Raw genomic sequence first — 22,064 nt, 5'->3', positions numbered from 1 at the left:
ACGGATGGGTGGATGTTTATATCTTTAGCGTGATGCAGTATTGTCTTGACTGTTATGCAAAGAAGTGTATTTCAGTGGGCCGCCACCATCTGTTGCTCTGTTCTGTGGCAAAATTGAAGTCGTTATCGTGGGTTAGGATTTTTCCCCACATAAGCTGAAGAAATCTTCTTGGTCAGTTGACTGCCACGAAATTCGTGCATTCATCACTTGTCTTCACTGTTATGGAATAAAACTTGAAATCATCAGTAACGTTCTGAAAGTGGGACTTCGAGCGAGGCTCTTTCAGCATGGGAGAGACATTTATACATATAAAACCAAGGCGGAGGAAAAATAAAAAACAAATAAAAATAAATGCTCAACGAGAAAAACGTCCCTCCCCCAAAGCGTCTTCACCATTATGAACCCATTTATATGACAATGACCCCATATCATATTAAATATTTAGGATTTCCGGGCTAGTAGCCTTTCTAAGTGGCTTTCTGAGATCTTTGTTTAGCATTAGCATTAGCATTAGCATTAGCGCTGATCACGCGTGAATCGTTTGCGGTCTCCCGCAAGTATTTTGACGTCCGTTCAGCAGTCAACATTCGGATCGTAAACGTCTTCCTCGAGATTTCCTCAATTTCCGTTGGAATCTTCACCTGAGAAAAGTCGTCTTTGCCGCTCCCGCTGAAAGATTAGCCCCCAGCTTCGGTCGGTCCGACGGCGGTCCGGAGTCCTCCGATTCGGGACTCGGGTGCGGACTCAAAGCAGTGGGCGGGGTGAGCTGATTGGCGGGTGATGGCGTCGCCGTGGAAACCTCGCAGACGCCTTTCGGACACCGGGGGGCGCCGCGGCAACGAGGGGGACAACGCCCTGCGGGAGGACACGAGGAGAAGAGACGAGGATGGAGGAGAGAAGGAAAAGAGGAAAGGAGACAAAGGACAAAAGGAAGAAGAAAAAATCATTAGCACAATCGCGTGTGTGCCTTTAATGTGTTAAGAATCGAAATGTGACACGCCAGTCCTACAACATGTTGATTCTTTTAGAGTCACTTATGGCAAACGTAATCGACGCTGCGTTTGCACAGGTGCGCGCGCACACGCACCAACGCACGCACGCACACGTGCGTTAAGGGACAGGAAATGATGAACGCGGGTGTGGCGGCCATCTTGGATGCGTGTACTCACATTTGACACACGTGCTGGTCTTCATCCTCGCTACCGGATCTGCACACGCGCCCCATCTGCGCACACACGTTGACAATGTGATTTTTCTATGAGCAAATATGACGATCGTTCAAAGCGGGCGAGAGCTGACGGAGGCGACCGTTACGAAGGTGACGAGGCGGCAAAACGGCGACCTCGGGGTCAGCGCGTCTGCCTCGCACTTCGGAGATTCCGGCCGTCCTCACGCTCACGTGTGTTCGTCCTCGGCTTCGTGAACGCGACCGGCGACGACCTCGTCGCGACCTCGCCGTGACCTCGTCCCACCCAAAATGTTGTCTGAAGTCAACGTTAGCACGTGGACGCTAACGGACGAAAAAGGGGCGGACGGGCCAGCGGAAGCGTTTGGTTGGTCCCGTTTGCGCGTTGTTGACGTTAGCTCGAGTCGCGCCGACCGGGAAGCGCCGCAAAAAAAGCGTGTCAGCATGAGAGAGGACGCCACCTCTCGCCGAGGATTTCAAAATTACTCACGGTGCCTTGCTCCTATTGTGCGCGCGCAAACACACACGCACACGCATCTTTGTCACTGCGTTCAACGGCGCTTGAATTTTAATTATCAATTATTATCACATTTTGTTCTGTCAAAGGTTACAAAATCTGATCCATTTTCACATCGGATCAATAACGCTAAAGACAAATAAAATTTCATTTTTTGACGCCGCCTTGGTTTTCTCTGGGTAAATATCTCCCACGCTTAAAGTCCTATTTTCGAAAAGTTCTTGACGATTTCCAATTTTAGTTTTTCAGAGCAAAGGCACTGCGATTGGCCCGGCGACCAGTTCAGGGTGGGCCCCGCCTCTCGCCCAGAGTCAGCTGAGATCGGTGACCCGTGTGAGGAGAAGCGCTACGGGAAATGGATGGATGCGTAGTAAAGGCAATCCTTGATGACAGAGCCAATTGTGGTGGGCCAATGAAATACACTTCTTGCATAACGGTAAATACAAAAAGCGTCACGGTAAAGAAGACAAAGATGGTGTGAGTTGCACAATTGACACCTGTTGCCCTTCAAACTCTGAAAATACAAGTTCATAAATGATCCGAAATACTCCTTAAAGCCATAACACTCTTGTCGCTATGTCATCAGAATAACGGTAAAGACACAAAATTGTTCCGACGAGGCTGCACGATTTTTGGGGAACCTGGTCATACAGTATGAATTGTGACATAGAATAATACAAGGAAACATAAAAACAGATGTGAAAACCAGCACACCTCTCTTTCCCTCTTTGATTTATTGTAAGAAAAAAAAAAAGAAAAACAAATCCGAATTTTCACGTTTGAAGCAAAACAAATCAAAGAATAACTTCTTTACTTTATTGTGCAAATATATATTTTTTTAAAAACTTGAATTCAGGATTGCCCCCCCCCCCCCCCCCCAGGGGGAAAAACAAACAGAAAAAAAAATTTGAAAAAAAAGAAAATGTTTTTTGTTTGTTTTTTTAAATTGAAAAGAAGTCGGTGAATAGGTGACTCCTTCGATGCCCAAACGCGGGTATGCAGAGGTCCACTGAAATTAAATTGGATTTTCATTTGTTGGAAAATGACAATATTTCGGAATAGTTCAAGTTGTAACGATTCGATTGTGATTCGCTAGTCATTAGTTACTGTCAATATGAATGCCGATTGGGCATTGGGAATTTCCATAATTCAGCCCTACATAGTTCTCAGTCTATGCACGTCTTCGGCGTGGCTGTCACGATCGAATATTTTTAGAATTGATTATCCTGTCGGCGGCACGGCAGACGAATGGTTAGAGTGTCTGCCTCACAGTGCTGAGGACCGGGGTTCAATCCCCGGCCCCGCCTGTGTGGGTTTTCTCCGGGCACTCCGGTTTCCTCCCCCATGCCAAAAACATGCATAGGAGATTGATTGAAGTCTCTAAATTCCCACTAGTTGTGAATGTGACTGCGTGAGGAGAAGCGGCTCAGAAAATGGATGGATGGATGGATTATCCTATCAACTATTCCATTGAGTAATTGTCCAGGCCCACCACCCCTCCCCTAAAACATAAAAAAAAAAAAAAAAAAATGTTCTTTTTTTTTTTTTTTTAGTAGGAACGTGCATTTTTTTCATTGATGAGGAATGGACTTCTATCCGTAGACTGCATATGTTTGTACTGTGCGTATGGTATAAATTCGGTGTACAGAATTTGAGACAACAACAAACTTAGCTGATGCTAAACGTTAGGAATCGCGATCAGCAATTGCGCGCTGGCGATTACTATTCTTGGTTTAAAAAAAAAAAAAATGCTAACTAGCATTCAGCTCACTCATACATCATGTTATATGTACATTACAAATCTAACAGTGTCTTAAAAATCACTTACAGACGCTCCTCTGTCGTTTTTGGCAAAGTTGATCAAAAACTTGAATGGTGGCGCAAACATGGCACTATTACGTTTACGACTGCAAACCAAAGGTTGTCACTTCACTCGTGCGGCGTTGTATCTGACGTTTGTTCGCCATTCAAATTTTGTCTCGCAGCACAGCGCTAAAAAAGAATACAAAAACGACCAAGCAATTGGAAAAATCGGTAGGTTTTCGCACTTGAAAGTCAAGCTAGCACTGTATGTGGATATGTGTCTGTGGAACGAAGGAGAACAACATCTTTCATGTGAAACATATGCTTCAATTCACATGGAATTCAAGCGACGCCGTTGCTTTGAACCAAAAGCACAGACTTCCTGCGTCTTTTTAGGCATGTACACAGAATTTGGTAAGCATGCCTGAGTCACACTGGCTTCATGGGCTGAATTATTAAAAAAAAAATAATAATGTATGGTTGGGCACAACTGATCCTAAAATGGTCGCTTCAAACTAAAATAGCAGATTTCCTGTCTTGAGATTCTTGGGTGGGTCTACTCATGACTGACATGTCCAAAATTCATATTGTTAATACTAACTGGACGATTTATTTTATTTTATTTTATTTTTTTGTTGTTAATCTGGTTGGGCGGACCTGAGCCGTTTGAGCCTAAAATCTCTGCTTCAAACCAAAATGGCAGACTTCCTGTGCGTTTGTAGGCATGTTGGACTCGGACCAGTCGATTGTCATAAATCATTGTTCAACCTCGATGTCCAATTCTTTACTTCAATTCTAATACAATTTATTCTCATGTTTTACGTGTTTAAGTATATCCACAGATGTCACCAATTATTTCATAACATAAATAATTGATGGAGGATGTACTGCATACTGTATAAAATATTGTTTATGACAATAATTTAATCCATTTTTGTTTTGAATATAATGGTGCTCATTAATCAAATAGTTGTTAAATGCATTTGTAAAATTATAAAATATAACATTCATTTTTTATTAAAAAAGCATTTAATATCAGATAAACTATAGTTATAATATGCATTATGTATCACATAATATATTAATAAATGTTCTTAAAAGTTCAATTTAATTCCAGCATACTATCACATATTATACAGTATATACACTATATATATATACTACTATATTATGTATTTAGGATCATTTAATTATTTAAACAAATAAACGTTAACTGTATTTACAAACTGTTTATTTTACTAGTAGTTTTTATTTGATTATTTCCATTTCATTAACTAACCGATTATTTCATAATATGAATTACTGAAACTTAAGATAAAATAATCAATACATGAGAGTTAATTTATTTGATTTGTTTTCCGGGGGGGGTCTGCTAAATGAAAGCAAAAAAAAATAATAATAATAATTACAGGAGTCTTACTGAGCAAAATGCTAAGTGAGCCGGATTAACGTACGAAACGGGCCGCCAGAAACATTTTGGCTCCCTTTGCCCTCCATCACAAATGATCATCTCATTGGCCAAAACATTAGGAACACTTGTCAGTGTGAAGCAAAGCGAAATATTTGACATCTACATTTGCATTTGTCTTTTTATATTGCATGCGTTATAAACGATAAGTGAACACGTCACAGTTTCTTTCGCTGACTTTCTGCGAGGTGACTTTGTGTGTGTGCGTGCACGTTGACCTGAGCCTCCATCAGTTGAACATCAGCGCGCGTGTGTGACTGCGGACACTCGCGAACTCACAGGATGCGTCGCATTCCAGCGGTGTCAGCATTGTAACACTGAGAAGCTGCTGATTTGTCGCCGACGCAATTGGGATAAACACACTCCATCCGAGGTCCCGTTTGACCACATTTGGTCGCAATGGGACAAAATCGGGAAATTACCTGGAAATGGCAGATTCTCCGTGTGTTTTCGGGTACAGCTTCGAGAGACTTTTTTGTGGGACCCCTCACGATAGACATATCTACCAAGTTTTATGTTGCTAAGTTTAACAGGCTGCGGGGGCTGATATTTTTTGTGTTTTTTCCCTGGTTGGGCTAAACTTAACCAAATGAGCCTAAAATGGCCAATTCCAACCAAAACGGCAGACTTTCTGTGTGCTTTCGGAAATGGTTTCTTAAGACTTTTTTGTGGGTCTACTCATGACAGACATGCCTCCCAAATTCCATGTTGCTAAGACAAAGAAGCTTCAGGGGATGAATTCCTTTAACTCATTCACTGCCATTGACGGCTTTTGAAGGCAGTGATTAAAAAAGAAAAATACGGTTGAATACAAGTGAAGCAAAATGGAAGACTTCCTGTCTTCCGTGGCTTCTTGAGACTTTTGGGTGGGTCTACTCATGATAGTCATGTCTCCCAAAAGCCACATCTTTAAAAAAGAAAAAAACTGACAAGAAAAAAAACAATCCCGTTGGGTGCAGACTTCCTGTGTGTTGTCAAACATTATTTCCAGAGACTGTTTCTACTCGTAATGGATACGTCTACCACATTTCAAGTTGCAAAATTAACGTGTTTTCACGCTGGGCCTGAAACCCTTTAAAAGAGGAAAAATATTGTTGGCGCAAGTGAGGCTAAGCGAGGCTGGACCGAAATGGCAGACTCTCTTCAGTCACGGCCGGTCGAAACCTTTTGGGCTGGGTCTCCCCATGGTAGACAACGTCTCGCAAAGTTCTTCGGGGGGCTGACTTTTCTCGAAGTTGCAGCCTACCAAACACATTCCATCCATCCATCCATTTATCCTGGTTCGGGTCGCGGTGCGCCGGAGCCTATCCCAGCTGACGACACCCTGAACTGGTCGACGTCGTCAAATGATTTGAACGTGAGAAGGCGACGTCACGTCACTCGTAGGATCAAAGGTACAGAAAACAACAGGCGAGTTGTGGCAAATGTTTGGACGCTGACCTCCCTTTCCCGGGCGGCCCCGCCTCCCGCCTCCGTTCCTCCGCCGGCCTCCGCGTCCGCTCCCGGTGTCGGCTCCGGTGCCCGTCGGCTGGCGTGCGCGCCGAGCATCCACGTCGTCGTGCAGCACACGCAGAGCAGGAGCACGCGCATGTCGGGAGGAGATTCCGGTTGCAAAGTGCGGCGAGCTTGAAACTCACCCGTCGGGGTGTGAAAGGGGGCACGCGAGTGCGTGCGGGCGGGCCAATAGGAACGCGAGCGACTCGGCCAATAGGAAGCCAGCAAGGGCGGTGACCGACGCTCACGACTGCGCCCAAAAAGTGGAATGAGCGGCACTAATTATTGGAGACAAGCTAAGCACTGTACAATAAATACATCATTGTTGAACGTAGCGGACATGTATAATTGCTTATTTCTGAAATAACGGCATTGTTTCTGAACACTCACACAATTAGCCAATTGTGTAATGAGAGAAATGACGTAGAGTAAATCCGCGTTAATGAAGCCGTTTTAAGGGGGAACGCGATGACAACAATGCAACAAATAGCAGACCTTCAGTCCTTCGGCGTGCAGGACTCCTCGCCGCCACGAGAGGGAGACGTCGGCGGGCGCGTGTCGTGTGCCGTCAGCGGGCAACGGGCGTCGCAACTCGCAAGCGCACAGGAACTTGCGACACTTCCCGAGCGCCCACTTGCGCAACTTCCAACGCCATTTGGCGCTCGGAACCCAAAATGGCCCAGCTCGTGGGCGCCCGAGTGCGCATGCGCGCGTGACGCGCCAAGCGTCGGCGGCTCGCCGAACTCCTCGGTCGCTTGTGTTCGGTTCCGTTCCCGTCCGGACACATGCTCGCGACTCGCGCTCATGTAAGGCAACAAACAATTTGCTTTTGTCTTCTTCTGCTCTCCGGCACCGCTCTCACACTGTTCTGCTTTCAATGGTCTTGACAAGATGGAGTTTTAATGAGATGGGTGCGTTTTCATGTACACTTAAGCTATGTCGCTTGTCGCATTATACATTAGGATTTAGTTCAGGGTGGATGTGATCAGCCAAAACCTTTCCACATCTTTATTGTCCACCAGCGTTGAGAAAAGGACGCGTTTCGCTTTCACTCTGCGAATGGGCAACTTGTGTGCTAAATGTGACAAAAGGAATCACATCATGTTACCGACGGGTTAGTTGACTGGTACGTACGCACACCCACGCAAATACAGAGTAAGAATATAAATGGAATTTGTCTTTTGAAACCAAGTAGTAGCACCTGCAAAACGCGATCTTTGCTCGTCAAGTATCGCCATCCTGAGCACGATTAAAAGGGCGACTATCGTCGGAGGCCTCGGTGTTCGGCAGAAATGTGGTTGAGCTTTGAAAATTTGACAAAGCGGGACTGAAATGATTCAAATCGACACAACATAGTGGACGTACAATGCATACGTACATAACAGCGAAATCCAAACTGTTCCGAAGTAAATGTTCGAAAACCAAGGGGAAAAAAGGCAGAATTGGGGGCAAAGGTCAATCTTAACCGAGGAGAGCCATTTTTGATTGGATGAGAAAAATTTCCAGAAAATCATCACAAATGGACTTTATGGGAAGCAAGTCGTATTTTCTTTTCATCTTATTTTTTGGGGAAAACTTTTTTTCAAGAAATAAGGCATAACAACACTTCTATTTTGTAAGGGAAAATATTGCAATATGATTGGAAATTTGGTGAAGCGTTCACTTGACAATCACTTTTGGTCACTCGCCGTTTTTTGTCACGTGATGATGACAACGACGGGGAGGAGTCGTCACGGAGGACAAACGATCGTCCGCTCCGGCTCGTTTATCGTCCGTCTCGTAATGAGGAGAGTCGACACGCTCGAACACACCTCGTACGAACGCACATGTCGCGTTCGCAAGGGAAAGTGACGCCCAATCTGTGTGTAGGACATCCTGCGTCTTCCTCCTGGTGTCTGTGCTGGTCGCCACGGTGACGGCGGACCTCCGGGCGTCCGCCGAGCCGCCGGGCGCCCGCCCGCCGCCCGCTGCCGTTGCTTCGACTGAAAACGGACACGGACGCGAGCCTGCGTTAAAGCGCAAGTAAAGCCTGCATGTCGAAACTTGTTGTTATATTGTAAATGTCCGTGGCCTCTTTATCTCATGCCGTTTATTTCAATCTACAAAGTCTTTATTCCCAAAATACTTTTCAAACACCACATTGGGCCACCATTTTGACGTCATTCTGCGTGCAAAAATCGCATCAATGTGACGTCAAACTGCCCCTCCTTCTGACGAAAGTGAGGAAGTGATGTCACAGCTAATGTCGCTACTAGCTAGCTAGCGCATTCCCTTACAGTTTGTCCAAAATGGATCGGTCAAGACCGCAACCGTGTCAGGCTCTCGGCATCAAAGGCAATCGTGCGGATTCATTTTTGCCGATCGAGGCGCCTCGGAAAAGTTGCTCGCCGCTAACGCTGATGACCTAGCGCCGTTTCGCAATGACCGATCGATGACGACTGAGCACGATTTGGGGCGACGGTACGAGACGGAATAGAAAGTGTCGAGGTCGGGCCGGCCGCCGCGGCGATCGTTCGGGCCGGGAGCCTCCGATGAGCTGCGGAGGCCAACTTCAAAATGAAAGCCGAAAGGCCTCTTTGTACTCGCGCGAACGGCGACGCCCGCGTTGCGTCACGTGACCGACGAATTGCCCCGCCCGGCCCGTCTGGGTAGCTTGACTCGCACACGTCAAAAATTGTCGCTGGTTGGTGCGTTTTCGTCACACGCTATGACGACGTACTCGCCGTGCCCCCCCTCGGTTCCGCATACCATCTACGCCGCCGCCTTCTCGATGGATTTTGCAGCATAATTACACGTGTCATCTAAGTCCATTCGTTCTCGCAGACGCTGTTCCACAAACTCCACCGCGTGGGGTCCTCGCCAATAGCAGCCGTAGCTACACCCCCGACTTGGAGGTGAACTGCAGCACATTTTCAAAACCGCGCGCGTGGGTTGCGCTCGAGTATAAAGGCCAAATGCGCGTGGGACAGGCGCAGTGACGTCAGCGCGGTCGCCGTCCGCGCGAGTACAAAGAAGCCTTAACAAGGCACTGATGGGTACGGAAAGCCCCCTTAAATGTTGCACTCTTTGTTATATTGCAGCCATTTGTTAAAATCATTGAAGTGAATTTTCCCCCATTAATGTAGACACAGCACCCCATACGGACAGAAAAAACGCAATTGTTGAAATTTTTGCTGATTTATGAAAAAAGAAAAACTGAACTATCACACAGCCAGAAGTATTCAGACCCTTTGCTCGGTATTTAGTCGACGCACCCACCCATGAGTCTTTTTGGGATTGATGCAACATCTGGATTTGGGGATCCTCTGCCGTTCCTCCTCGCAGATCCTCTCCAGTTCTGTCAGGTTGGACGGTGAATGTTGGTGGGCAGACATTTGCAGGTCTTTTCCAGAGATGCTCAATTGGGTTTAAGTCAGGGCTCTGGCGGGGCCACTCAAAAACGGTCATTTCGGCCCTGAGGTTCTGAGCAGGTTTTCGTCCAGGATATCCCCGTACTTGGCCGCGTTCATCTTTCCTTCGATTGCAACCGGTCTCCCTGTCCCTGCGGCTGAAAAACACCCCCACGGCGTGATGCTGCCACCGCCGTGCTTCACTGTTGGGACCGTTATCGGACAGATGATGAGCGGTGCCCGGTTTTCTCCACACGTGCCGCTTAAAATTATGGCCAAAAAGTTCTGTCTTGGTCTCATCAGACCAGAGAATCTTATTTCTCACCATCTTGGAGTCCTTCAGGTGTTTTCTTTTAGCAAACTCCATGCGGGCTTTCATGCGTCTCGCACCGACGAGAGGCTTCCGTCGGGCCACTCTGCCATAGAGCCCCGACGGGCGGTGGGCTGCGGCGATGGCTGACTTTCTAGAACTTTCTCCCATCTCCCGCCTGCATCTCTGGTGTTCGGCCACAGTGATCTTTGGGTTCTTCTTGACCTCTCTCACCGAGGCTCTTCTCCCCCGATCGCTCCGTTTGGCCGGACGGCCGGCTCTAGGAAGGGTTCTGGTCGTGATAAAAACGTCTTCCGTTTCAGGATTATGGAGGCCACTGGGTTCTTAGGAACCTTAAGTGCAGCAGAATTTTTTTTTGTAACCTTGGCCAGCTCTGCGCCTTGCCACCATTCTGTCTCGGAGCTCTTCAGGCAGTTCCTTTGACCTCCTGATTCTCAATTGCTCTGACATGCACTGTGAGCTGTAAGGTCTTATATAGACACGGTTGTGGCTTTCCTCATCAAGTCCAATCAGTGTAAGCAAACACAGCTGGACTCCAATGAAGGTGTAGAACCATCTCAAGGATGATCTGAAGAAACGGACAGCACCCGAGTTCAATATATGGCCGTGGAACAGCGGACCAGCTCTTCACCCTGGGCAGGGTCCTCGAGGGTGCGTGGGAGTTCGCCCAACCAGTCTACTTGTGTTTTGTGGACTTGGAGAAGGCGTTCGACCGGGTCCCTCGGGGAGTCCCGTGAGGGGTGCTCCGGGAGCACGGGGTGCCGAACCCCCTGATACGGGCTGTTCGGTCCCTGTACGACCGGTGTCAGAGTTTGGTCCGCATATCCGGCAGTAAGTCGGACTCGATCCCGGTGAGGGTCGGACTCCGCCAAGGTTGCCCTTTGTCACCGATTCTGTTCATAACTTTTATGGAATTTCCAACTCTCACCGGAGCGGTTCGCAGCCGGGATGAGAATCGGCACCTCCAAATCTGAGACCGTGGTCCCCGGTCAGAAAAGGGTGGCGTGCCCTCTCTGTGTCAGGGATGAGATCCTGCCCCGAGCGGAGGAGTTCCAGTATCTCGGGGTCTCGTTCACGAGCGAGGGAAGAACGGAACGGGAGATCGACAGGCGGATCGGTGCGGCGTCTGCACCGGTGAGGACTTTGTATCGGTCCGTCGTGGTGAAGAAGGAGCTGAGGCGAAAGGCGAAGCTCTCGATTTACCGGTGGCTCTCCGTTCCTCCCCTCACCTGTGGTCACGAGCGGCCCAAATGAGTTTCCTCCGCAGGGCGTCCGGGCTCTCCCTGAGAGAGAGGCTGAGAAGCTCGGTCATCCGGGAGGGGCTCAGATTTCAGCCGCTGCTCCTCCGCATTGAGAGGAGCCAGGTGAGGCGGCTCGGGCATCTGTTTTGGATGCCTCCCGGACGCCTCCCCGGCGAGGTGTTTCGGGCACGTCCCGCCGGGAGGAGACCCAGGGGACGACCCGGGACACGCCGGAGAGACGACGTCTTTCGGCCGGCCCGGGAGCGCCTCGGGATCCTCCCGGAAGAGCCGGATGAAGTGGTTGGGGAGAGGAAAGTCTGGGCGTCCCTACTAAAGCTACCGGCCCCGCGACCCGACCTCGGATAAGCTGGAGAAACGGAATAAATGAATAACAAAGAGTGACAAATTCAAGGGGGTCTGAATACTTTCTGTACCCGCTGTATATATAATCGATCATTCTCGGAGAAGCAGGGACAAAGCATTTTTGGGTTTCGTCCCCCCTCCTCCCCCCCCCCAAAAAAAAAGAAAAATGTAAATTTCAAAAAACAAAAAGCAAATAACTTTCAAAAATATTTTACAAAATCCGCAGAGGTGCTGAAGCGCAAGTATGTGGGGGTCTGCTGGACTTGAATTCGTTTGGATTCAAATACAAAAATTCAGAAGTCAATTTGACTTACCACCGAGTCGTTCGTAGCACTTGTGTTTTGGTATTTCATGTGTGCGTGCGTGCGTGCGTGTTTAGGGGCGCGGTGCCACGACCGGGGCGAGTCCGCAGGCGTGCGGGTCCTGGAGGGCGAGGCGACGTGGCTGCGGTGCCCCCTCTTCCGCCAGCCGTCCCTCTCCAACCTTTCGTCCTCAGGCGACCCGCTGTGGTACCGCCTCCTCCCAGGACAACACCTGGAGCCAATCACACACAGGTCAACCACAAGCGTCGTCGTCTTCAACGCCGCCATCTACTGTGCGCACGGCAACGCTACGTGCGAGTGGAAAAACGAAGCGCCGGCGTCGGGCGGAAAGCGCACACGTCCTCAAAAAACAGCGCGTTTGTTGAGACGTTAACATTGCGTCATCGTCAAACAGAGCGAGACATTTTCAATTTTTGCGATTGGTCAATCATTGACTCAAATAACAGACACACGTGGAAACTGACCAATAGCATCCATTTGTGGGGGGGGAAAAAAAGAACCTGACCAAATTCGGACATTTTAGCCCGACACGCGATTTGTTCTTCCGCTGCGTGTAGTGTTGTTGTGTGCACAGTAGAGGGCGCTGTTGATGATGATGTGACACGATTGTGTTTTGTGTTTTTGTGGCGCATGTGAATGTGTTGTTGCAACGTGATTGTGTTGTCTAAATGCGTTTGTGCAGTTGTAATGCAATTGTGTTGTAATGTGACTGCGTCGCTGTGTATTAATGTCGTTTTGTTGTAATGCCATTGTGTTACATTGTGTTGTACCGTTGATACGTGATTGTGTTGTCATGCTATTGACTTGTGAAGCGATTGGATTGTAACGCACTTGTTGTGTTTGAACGTAATTGTGTATAGATTGTGTTGTGCTGTTATGTGATTGAGTAGTGGCAGTGTAATTTGATCGTGTTGTAATAATGTTTTGTGTTGTCGCATCGCAGTGCGCGTCTGAGCAAAGAGGACGACATGTTGTGCTTTCAGCCGGCGGTGGCCGAGGACGCGGGCCGCTACGTCTGCCAGCTACGGTCAGAAGCCGGCGCCGGAGACGCGCACGCCGCACGCACGCACGCACGCTCCCCGCATCCCCGCATCCCGCAATGCTTTGCTCTGACGACCCTTTCGCTCCTCCTCCAGCCACCGCTCGGAGTGCGTCGAGATGGCCGCGAGCGTGAGCGTGGTCCGCCGCCCGCGGGCAGCGCCAGAGGGTGGCCGGGAATGCGACTTGCCGGTCGCCGTGGCGCTCGCCGGGGCGCGCGTCCCTTTGCAGGGCGGCGACGTTCTGGACTGCCCCGACTGGCGGGAGGCCCGCCAGATGGCTGACGCCGCGCCCGTCGTCACCTGGTACCACGTGAGGACCGATCGCGACGCTGCGCCACGCAATCGCCCAAAATGGCTCGCCGGGGCCCTGCAAACCTGCGTGTGTGCGGGTGGATGGCTCGTGTGTATGTGTGCGTGTCAGGAGTGCGAGGGGCCTTCGGGCTGGACGAGCGACCGCCAGCAGGCCGGCGCCCGCCTGGAGCTCCACTACATGCTGGACCACTACCAAGGCGTTTACCGGTGCCAGGTGCGCTACCGGAGGGCCGGTCGAGCGCTTCGCTTCACACGCGGCGTCAACGTCACTGCCGTCTGTGAGCACGTCGCACGCACACCCAAACAGTGACGCACACGCACACACGCAAATGTTATTGAAAGGTGTGCGTTTGCGCGTGTGGTTCAGCGCCCAGTTTCCTGCCCAAAGAGCCGAGCATCCTGCAGCCGACGGCCGAGCACGTCTTCGGCGTCAAGCTAGGTGAGCGGGCGCCTCTGCCGCCTTGTGATGCACGCCGCGCGCCCAGGGAAGTTTTCAGAGCAGGGCCGCGTGCAACACAGACTGCAGCACGTTGAGATTCTTTTTCACGCCGGATGGCAGACACTCGCGATGCACCCAAGATGCAATTTCAGTTTTTCCACTGAAAAGCAAACATGTCGAACGCGGCCGGCCGCCGTGCGCGCTTGAGAGTCCCGAATCATTTCCTATGAACGAGCTTTGCTGAAAATGCAGTCCAATTGACTGAGCACGAGTATAAAAAGACACAATCTTCTTATTATTTTTTGGGACTGTCTTGACGTTCAATCAGACTAAAGTTTTCCCGATCAGTGATGTTGACCAAAATGATTTCTACTTGCGAAATGCCAGAAGAGTGACAGAGAGTTTTTTTGTAATTATTATTTTATCATGGACAATGGTCACTATCATAGTGATCATAATAGTAATAGTAATAATAATAATAATAGTCAATATTTTTTCACGGCGAGGGTTGGCTTCCGGATCACTCCCGCAATAGGTGAAATCTGGGAAGTAGCGACCGCCTATTTTGGGAATAATGTTTTCATATTTGAAAGCTGCCCGAACCTCCTCAGTCTCCTCGTAACATCTATCGTACACTTATAAACACGTTCTACTCCTAATCTTTTAAACATACAGTAATGTACGGTAGTACTGTAACTACTAACATGTACTCAATATGCAAAAATACATTTGATCTACTACTCTTATTTGTGTATTTTTAATTGTGCCTATTAAGTCGGTAATGGCGGTGACGGGTGTACAGTATTTGAGAGTGAGAGTGCGTTTGTCTTCCCGTCAGGCTCGGACGTGCGTCTGGTGTGCAGAGGACACTTCCCCTACTTGGACTCGGCCAACTGGTCCATCTGGTGGAGCGTGGACGGCTACGCGGCGGACCAGCTGGCGGACCCCAGATTCTCCGCCAGCAACCGGTAGCAAAACGTCTTGACTTTTTAAGCGGAGTTTGCACATTTGCCGGAGTAAAGCCCTCGCGTGGGTTCCCTCCGGGTATTTGAAAACCTTGTCGACGGCTCGGAATTGTCCGTGGGCGGACGTGCCTTTTAGCCTACACGTGCCCCGCGATTGGCTGGCGACCGGGCCGATAGGGTCGTTTTCTTATCATTTCATCCGATACGATAAAGACACCTCAAGTCCGACTTTCCAAAAGCTCTCGATGATTTCAAATTTGAGGCATTTGAGGTAAAGGCTGTTTTACAGATGGAGGCGATGGTGGCGGCCCACTCAAAGACAAACTGCCCTTCAAACTCTGCGGATAAACGTGCACCAACGATGCCGACTGCTCGTTCGAGCCCTTAAAGTACTCTTGTCTGGATACAATCGCGATAACGATGAAGGGCTGCAATAGTTACGACAATTGGGCCAATTCATACATGCTCCTTCATCCAACCGGATTTATTTACGGTCCCTCCATCCGTTTTCTTTACCGCTTCTCCTCACGTGCTATCTTCGGGCGACACCCTGGTACAGGTACACCCCGAACCGGTCGCCAGCCAATCGCAGGGCACGTCGAGACAAACAATCGTCCGCACTCACATCACCTGCGGGCAATTTCGAGTCGTCAATCAACCTCGCATGCGTGTTTTTGGGATGCGGGAGGAAAGCGGAGCGCCCGGAGAAAAGCCACGCAGGCACGGGGAGAACACGCAAACTCCACACAGGCGGGGCCGCGATTTGAACCCCGGTCCTCAGAACTGCGAGGCAGAGGCGCTCTCACCGGTCGTCCGGCGTGCCGGCGTCTGCTGTGGTGCGAATGCAAAATGGCCGCCTCGGCACAGATATCGCAGCAACAACAACACGAGGCTCTCTCCAGTGGCAAGATGCATTCGGGTTTCTTTTCACGGAAAAGGCAAATTCGGCCAGAGGAGAAATAGGAAGAAAAATGGAATCAAAATCATCAGAAGTCCTGAAACTTCATTTGGTAAAGTACATTAAAAGGGAGAAAGGTATCAATCACTTCAGAATATTGTTTTTCTGACAAACAACGATGAGCTTTTGATGAATAACAACCGCCGAGAATTCAAATCCTCCAATCATGCGAACGAATCGATTTCCAAAAAGCCCGCGTCTTTCCCGTTACCGATCAAATGATAAGAAAAGGAGCCACGTTCGTCCAAACGCTGACCCGCCGCGCCGCCGCCGGCTTGTGTTCAGGCACGTGCGCTCCGACCACGGCGATCGCATCGAGGAGAGCGCCCTGCTGATCCGCGACTTCGCTTCCGAGGACCTCGGCGAGACGTACGACTGCTCGGTGAGGAACCGGCGAGGATTCCGGACGCGAAGGGCTCGACTGGAGGAGGAAGGTGAGAACGGACTCGCTGGGTTTTCTCGGCCGGCGGCGAAAGTGTCGCAGAGCTCTCGTCTTCCGGCGCTTTTACACAACTCGTTGACCGTCGGCCGTTTCAGAGCATTTCGAGGGCCAGGGAATATTGTGTTGTGTCAGCAGATAAAGCCAATCCCACCCAGCAAAACAAAGTCGGCTTTATTTCCTCAGGAAAAAAACCCAAAAGAAACTTTGTTTCTCGCTCGTTCCGATCTTTAGCCCTCTGCACCAAAACTATGTCGATTTCGAAGATTGGCATTTTCGCCTGAAAATATTTTCAAGCGGGACTCAAAATGTTTCCCACCTGCCGTCAGCTATAACGCAACAAACGTGGCTATTGGCGGGGGCTACGGACCGGATGGCAAATAGCCGAAAGCCACGGATAATTGACCCCCGTTATAATTTCAGATTTAAAAAATCTCTTTTCATATTTCTCCAAAAATGGACAAATGGGCGAATCGGCGGGTGTTGAAGCGCGGATTTGCGGGGCGCGCTGGAACGAAAACGTAATCCTCAGCCTTTGAAAATGGTGAAATGTTTTTTTTTTTTGTTCTTTGGGGCTCCAGCGTCGGCGCCGTCGCCGGAGCTGGCTTGCGGTCTGGCCGTGACCCTGGCGCTGTCGCTGGCCCTCTTGGCGCTCTACCGCGTCTTTCGGCTGGAGCTGCTGCTGCTCTACAGATCCCGCTTCCACACGGACGAGCGGCACACGGGTGAGCGACGCCTTCGCTCTGTCGGCCGCAACCGGGAAGGAAAAGTACCGGGCGCCGCTCTGACTGGGCCAATCTCGGAAGCGTTCGTTTGCGTGGGGATTTTGGAAACGCGGCAGACCCCGGCTTGAAATGATCGCGGTAAATTTCTGGTCGATCCCGGCGATAGGCCGTGAGCGTATCCGCTTTGACAGACGCGGCGGAAACGTCGGCGACAACGGCCGATCAGAGTCGACCTTTTCCTCTCCCACGTTGGCTGGAGTAGCGTGGCGCAGAAAGGATTCTTCTCGGTCTGTCTCAGTTTGGATTGTTTTAGCTGTAAAACACCAAAATAGAACATTTGTTTACAACGTTCACCGTCGCAACACGAGTGTTGCTCTTCCACACTTTTAGAATACGCATCTCATCTTGTTAGGCAGCGTCCTCTGCTGGTCGGAGTTACACATTGCACCCTTTTACACCCTAATACAGTTTCTTTTTCTTCCCCTTTCTTTAGGTTACATTTTATTTCCTACATTTGTTGTATAAAATGTTTGATTTTTTTCTGTCATAATCTTTTTCATGTTTTTTTTATTTACACTACTTCGTAATAAAGTAGTTTTCGGTATAGATGCTTGAAACCTGCCATCCACGACATGTTTGTGGTTGTCATTTTCACCCGAGCCACTACGAGAGATGACAAAATGCCGATTAAGCCTGTCAGCTCTTCGAACATGTCGCCGTATTTTTGCATTTTGTATTTGAGGTTTTTTTAGTTTGTGGTCTACCGTATACATGCCCCGCAAACGACGGCACGGAAATGAGGCTCTCTGCCGAGCAATATGGGCGGAGCGCGGTTGTCAAAAGCTTACCACAAATATGTTTTTGTAGTGTCGAACAATCATCGAATAATTGCTGCGTAAATGAAAAGAATCATCAAAATTGCCGCGGATGAACCGCATCGACCTCTTTTCGAGGAGCCGTCGCCTCCGGGCGGTCACTGACCGCTTTGTTGTAATGCCGAATATCTGCAGTCGGGGGCGCCCGAAATTGCACCTTTATAGCTTTAAAACTGGCGTGTGAAAAACAATCGACAGAATTGTGGTGATACTTGAGATGGGACGACATGAAAAGTCTATCCTGATCTTTTAGTTTTCTTTTGCCGTATCGCGCGGCCCTCCTCTGGCGACTTGCGAGGGAACAGCGTCGATGGCCAAATTCCACCTGTGATTTTCCTTTTCACTTACTGCGCGTGTCACAATACTTAGTGTTCATATTGTAATTAGAATTATCATCATAATTTCACTTGTGTTAATCTGCTGTTCTGATTTGTGCTCGATAGACCTCAGAGGAAAGTTGTCGTGTTGTTTTTTTTTCCCCCGACTTTGAGGGCTGCGTCATGTCGAGTGGTTTCCTGTGTATCGCTAATGCGTGTGCGCGTGCAGACAGCAAGGATTTCGACGTGTACATCTCGTACGCCCGAAACAGCGAGGAGGAGAAGTTTGTCCTGGGGACGCTGCGCCGAGTCCTGGAGAACCATTTGGGATACTCGGTGTGCATCTTTGACCGAGACAGCCTGCCGGGAGGGAGTGAGTTGAACACACACACACACACACATCAATCTTAGGAGTGAAGGCTTTGGCCTACAAATACAAATTTGCAAACAAAAACATGCAACACAGTATGACGGGCACTCGTCTTATATTCCACAACAAAATAAATTCCCCGTTATGACAGTGTGATCGTACAGTGGTATAACGAAATGAATAATTTTCCTAACAAAGAACACGTTCGCTCCCATTTACGCAGTGTCCCCGAACGCAGCTCGTGCATGCGCGCGGCCGCACCGAATCGGTCGCCAAATGCAGCGTTTATGGCGGCTCGTACGGTGTACGCGGTGTTTGGACGGGTTTTGTCCTGGAAGTCGCGGAGAAAACTCGCACTCTTCAATGAAAATGGAAAACCGTTCACGACGACGTTCATGGGGCAGAAATGAACTCATGAACAGTTCACGTCCGCCCAAAATAGGAACTAGTGTTCACTGACCTGGCTGATATTTTGAGCGCTGTGACAAAATTTGCCAACAACAACAGTCTGTCAAAATGCTGAGTTTGCTTGGAACGACCACCAGAACTCATGAAGGATTTTGAAAATCGGAAGACAGGTTCCAGAGTAATTGAGTTTTGTTTGCGGCCTTCTGAGGAGTTTTGTTTGAGCCAGCCGTATGTCTGTCTTTGACCGCCCCCCAGTGGCCAAGGTGTGCACAGCAGAAGGAGCAGAATATGGCCAAGACCGCCGCGTTTATTTTGTAACGTAATTTTACTTCAGTACATGAAAGTAAAAAAGCATGAAAACACAAAATTCAAAGGAAAAGTAGCTGAGGGAAGAACCAATGACATTTTCGGACGTTTTTACATTAAAATGTCCCTTTTAGTCTCTCTAACATCACGTCTTCTAAATGATTTGAACCTATTCTGCACATTATTGTCTTAACCATTTCAGAATTATTCCATAACCTTGATTTCATGCGCTTTTTCCATATATTAATGAGGCATGCAACGAACGACTATTTGAATTTGGTTGGCCCCACGCAATTTAACGTTTGATTGTTGGAGATCATGTAACGATTGACTTCTCTCATCCCGTTCACAATTAGTGCTTCGTCTTCCGTCTTTGTTTCTCTCCCCCTTCTCGAAACTTTGCTCCGTTCGACTGATCGAGTCTGATTCTCAATAAAGCTCAATTCGAATAGCACAGCGGAAGCTTCAAACACAGTCAAAGCGTTCCGGCGTAAAAGGGATACAGATTTTCCATTCTGCTTGACCTAACAGGACAAGCAATCAATTGTCGTACCTGTCATATGAATTGAGCTTGACTCTCTGGTTTCTTTCTTTGGGTCGCTCCTGCACGTCACACCCTTTCCACACGCAACTCGTTTCCGTCACCGGAGTTCTGAATCTTGCCATTTTCAAGACTTTCAAATTGTAGTCGCTTTCAGAATATTTATTGCGACGACATTTTATTTGCCTCCTACGTTGTCATCTTGTAAAATTGGGAGAAATCATGGAATGGCAGTCGTTCTTATTTTCGAAATGCTTTTACAAATTGAACTCAAAAGTGTGGCAAAACATGCAAAATGCACGCGGCAGCGGTTGTTCTTCTGGTGTCCCGACAGCCATCACGGACGAGACTCTGCGTTTCGTGGCTCGCAGCCGGCGCCTGGCGCTGGTGCCGGGCCCCGGATACGCCCGCCGGGGTTCCCAGGGCCTGCTGGAGCTCAAGGCGGGCGTGGACGGCCTGGCGGGCGGGCACCTGCGCCTCATCCTGATCCAGTACGAGCCCGTGCGGCGGCAGGAGTGGGTGCGCGAGCTGAGGAGGGCGCGCGTGGCGCTCGCCACGGTGCGCTGGCGCGGCGAGCGATCGCGCGAGTCGACCTCGCGCTTCTGGAAGAAGCTGCGGCTGGAGCTGCCCGTCAGGAGGCCGCCGGGCACCGACCGGGGCGAGGAGGCGGGGCTTATGAGGACGGCCAATCGCCGTCAGTCTGACCGCTTGTTCTGACCGCTTGTTCGCCGTGCCGCTTATCCAAAAACTCCGTCCATGCATTTTCTTGACCGCTTCTCCTCACTCAGGTCACGGGCGCGCTGGTGCCTATCCCAGCTTACTGCGTGCGAGAGGCGAGGTACGCCCTGAACTGGTCGCGAGCCAATCGCAGGGCACATAGAAACAAACAACCAATCGCACTGACTTTCACATTATACGGGCAATTTAGAGTCTTCAGTCAACCTACCAGGCGTGTTTTGGGGATGGAGGAGGAAACCAAAGTACCCGCAGAAAAGCCACGCAGGCACGGGCAGAGCGTGCAAACTCCGCACAGAACTGGGAGGCGGCTGTGCTAACCAGTCAGACACCATCCAGAAACTCATTTTTTTCATTTTTATTTGTTTGTCCTTTGAAAACTGCCAGGATGAAGACTTTCCAAAAGCCAACTTCAACTGAGAAAAGTCAACTTTGTGCCACATGATCTTGTTGTGCATTTCCCCTTTATTTCACAACACTCAAGCGACCAGTACAAACCAAGGAGTCGTGTCATGTGACTCCCCGTTCGACACCCTTCCGGATGGAACTGGCTTGGAATAAAAAACGGTTTGCTCGCTGAACGAACGGACGCTTTCGCCACCCCTCAGAGGCAAGGAAGGCCGCTATTGGCGGTCCGAAACGTCGCTCCCGGGGGTTGTGTCGTTTTTTTTCTTTTTTTCTTTTTAAGCTTAGTCACGAGATGGGTCAGAAAAGTGGTCAAATTGAAAACGGGGCGGAGTCGCTTTCTCGGCTGGAGGCACTCGGGGGGGAGGCTCCCCACCTTTATGTCACCTTTCCTTAACCTTTGTTGGAAAAGGTCAAGCTTCCTTTTGACAGTGGAAAGGAAAGCACTGTCGAAAACGAACCCGCAAAATATTTACTGGACAATAATATGAAAGACATCTTTTCAAATAATTCACAGATTCTACCCGTGTAAAGGGTATTTACAATGATTAACATAAAATGTATTATTTGCACCACTAGACACTGCAAAAGCTATTAAAACCTCAGCTCCATATGTGCTCTTTCTAACATATTTTGCTAATATGATCAGGTGCCTTTTTGGCCCCAGATTTACGTCAATCCTGGCAATTGTTTGTGCTCGGTTCTATGAATAAACATTGATGCAAATAAAGTCTCGAGCTTTGTTTTTTTTTTATTCTGCCCTGTGTCGCTCACTCTGTTTTATTCCTTGCACAGGCTTCTGCATTGCACAGCTGTTTTTTTTTTAGTATGGTTAGTGCTAACCAATCCCACACACACACACACACACACACAGTACAATGCATCATGTTTCCTTCAAGTAGAAAAAACATTCACTCTGGAGTACCGACCCTCATGAGACAATTGCGATGAAGCTCAATTATCATCGATCAGTCCATGGCACGATCACAGTTGCCGACTAACAATGTGTGAAATCGAGATTGTGAGGATTTTTTACAGGGATCAGGACAACCTGGGCGCAAAGGCTGAGCCTCACCTCGGATGCGCTACCTTCTCAATCAGTGCCTAAAGGCCT

At 49.1% G+C, this 22,064-nt stretch overlaps 2 protein-coding genes across 4 annotated transcripts in view; one reads left to right on the top strand and one right to left on the bottom strand.

Annotated features, from left to right (window-relative positions):
- Positions 1-7,140, bottom strand: part of LOC133405582 (latent-transforming growth factor beta-binding protein 4-like) — a 43,776-nt gene extending 36,636 nt beyond the window's left edge. The window contains 3 exon segments of the mRNA XM_061682688.1: positions 642-855; positions 1,170-1,225; positions 6,964-7,140. Coding sequence (XP_061538672.1) covers positions 642-855; positions 1,170-1,194 — 239 coding nt within the window. The 5' untranslated portion in view covers positions 1,195-1,225; positions 6,964-7,140.
- Positions 7,141-7,189: 49 nt separating this feature from the next.
- On the top strand, positions 7,190-21,680 carry LOC133405583 (interleukin-1 receptor accessory protein-like). 3 transcript variants are annotated; one of them, XM_061682690.1, is made up of 12 exons: positions 7,190-7,274; positions 8,338-8,486; positions 12,172-12,346; positions 13,059-13,142; positions 13,252-13,465; positions 13,577-13,745; positions 13,835-13,906; positions 14,745-14,874; positions 16,115-16,263; positions 16,850-16,993; positions 18,415-18,558; positions 20,145-21,680. In XM_061682690.1, coding segments are annotated over exons 1-12 (1,815 nt in total). In that variant the 5' UTR covers positions 7,190-7,272; the 3' UTR covers positions 20,528-21,680. The 3 variants fall into 3 exon arrangements, with proteins under 3 accessions (XP_061538674.1, XP_061538673.1, XP_061538675.1); XM_061682689.1 differs by having other exon boundaries at positions 13,252-13,745; XM_061682691.1 differs by lacking the exons at positions 7,190-7,274; positions 12,172-12,346 and adding an exon at positions 7,281-7,594 and having other exon boundaries at positions 13,252-13,745.
- The last annotated feature ends 384 nt before the right edge of the window (positions 21,681-22,064 follow it).

The sequence above is a fragment of the Phycodurus eques genome, chromosome 7 (assembly GCF_024500275.1).
Source record: "Phycodurus eques isolate BA_2022a chromosome 7, UOR_Pequ_1.1, whole genome shotgun sequence".
NCBI lineage: Eukaryota > Metazoa > Chordata > Actinopteri > Syngnathiformes > Syngnathidae > Phycodurus > Phycodurus eques.
This window is presented reverse-complemented; position numbering and strand designations above follow the sequence as displayed.

Coding starts and splice junctions, on each gene's coding strand:
- LOC133405583 (XM_061682689.1), top strand. Junction 12,347..13,058: donor CTGGAGCCAATCACACACAG/GTCAACCACAAG, acceptor GTCGCATCGCAG/TGCGCGTCTGAGCAAAGAGG. Junction 13,907..14,744: donor CGTCTTCGGCGTCAAGCTAG/GTGAGCGGGCGC, acceptor TCTTCCCGTCAG/GCTCGGACGTGCGTCTGGTG.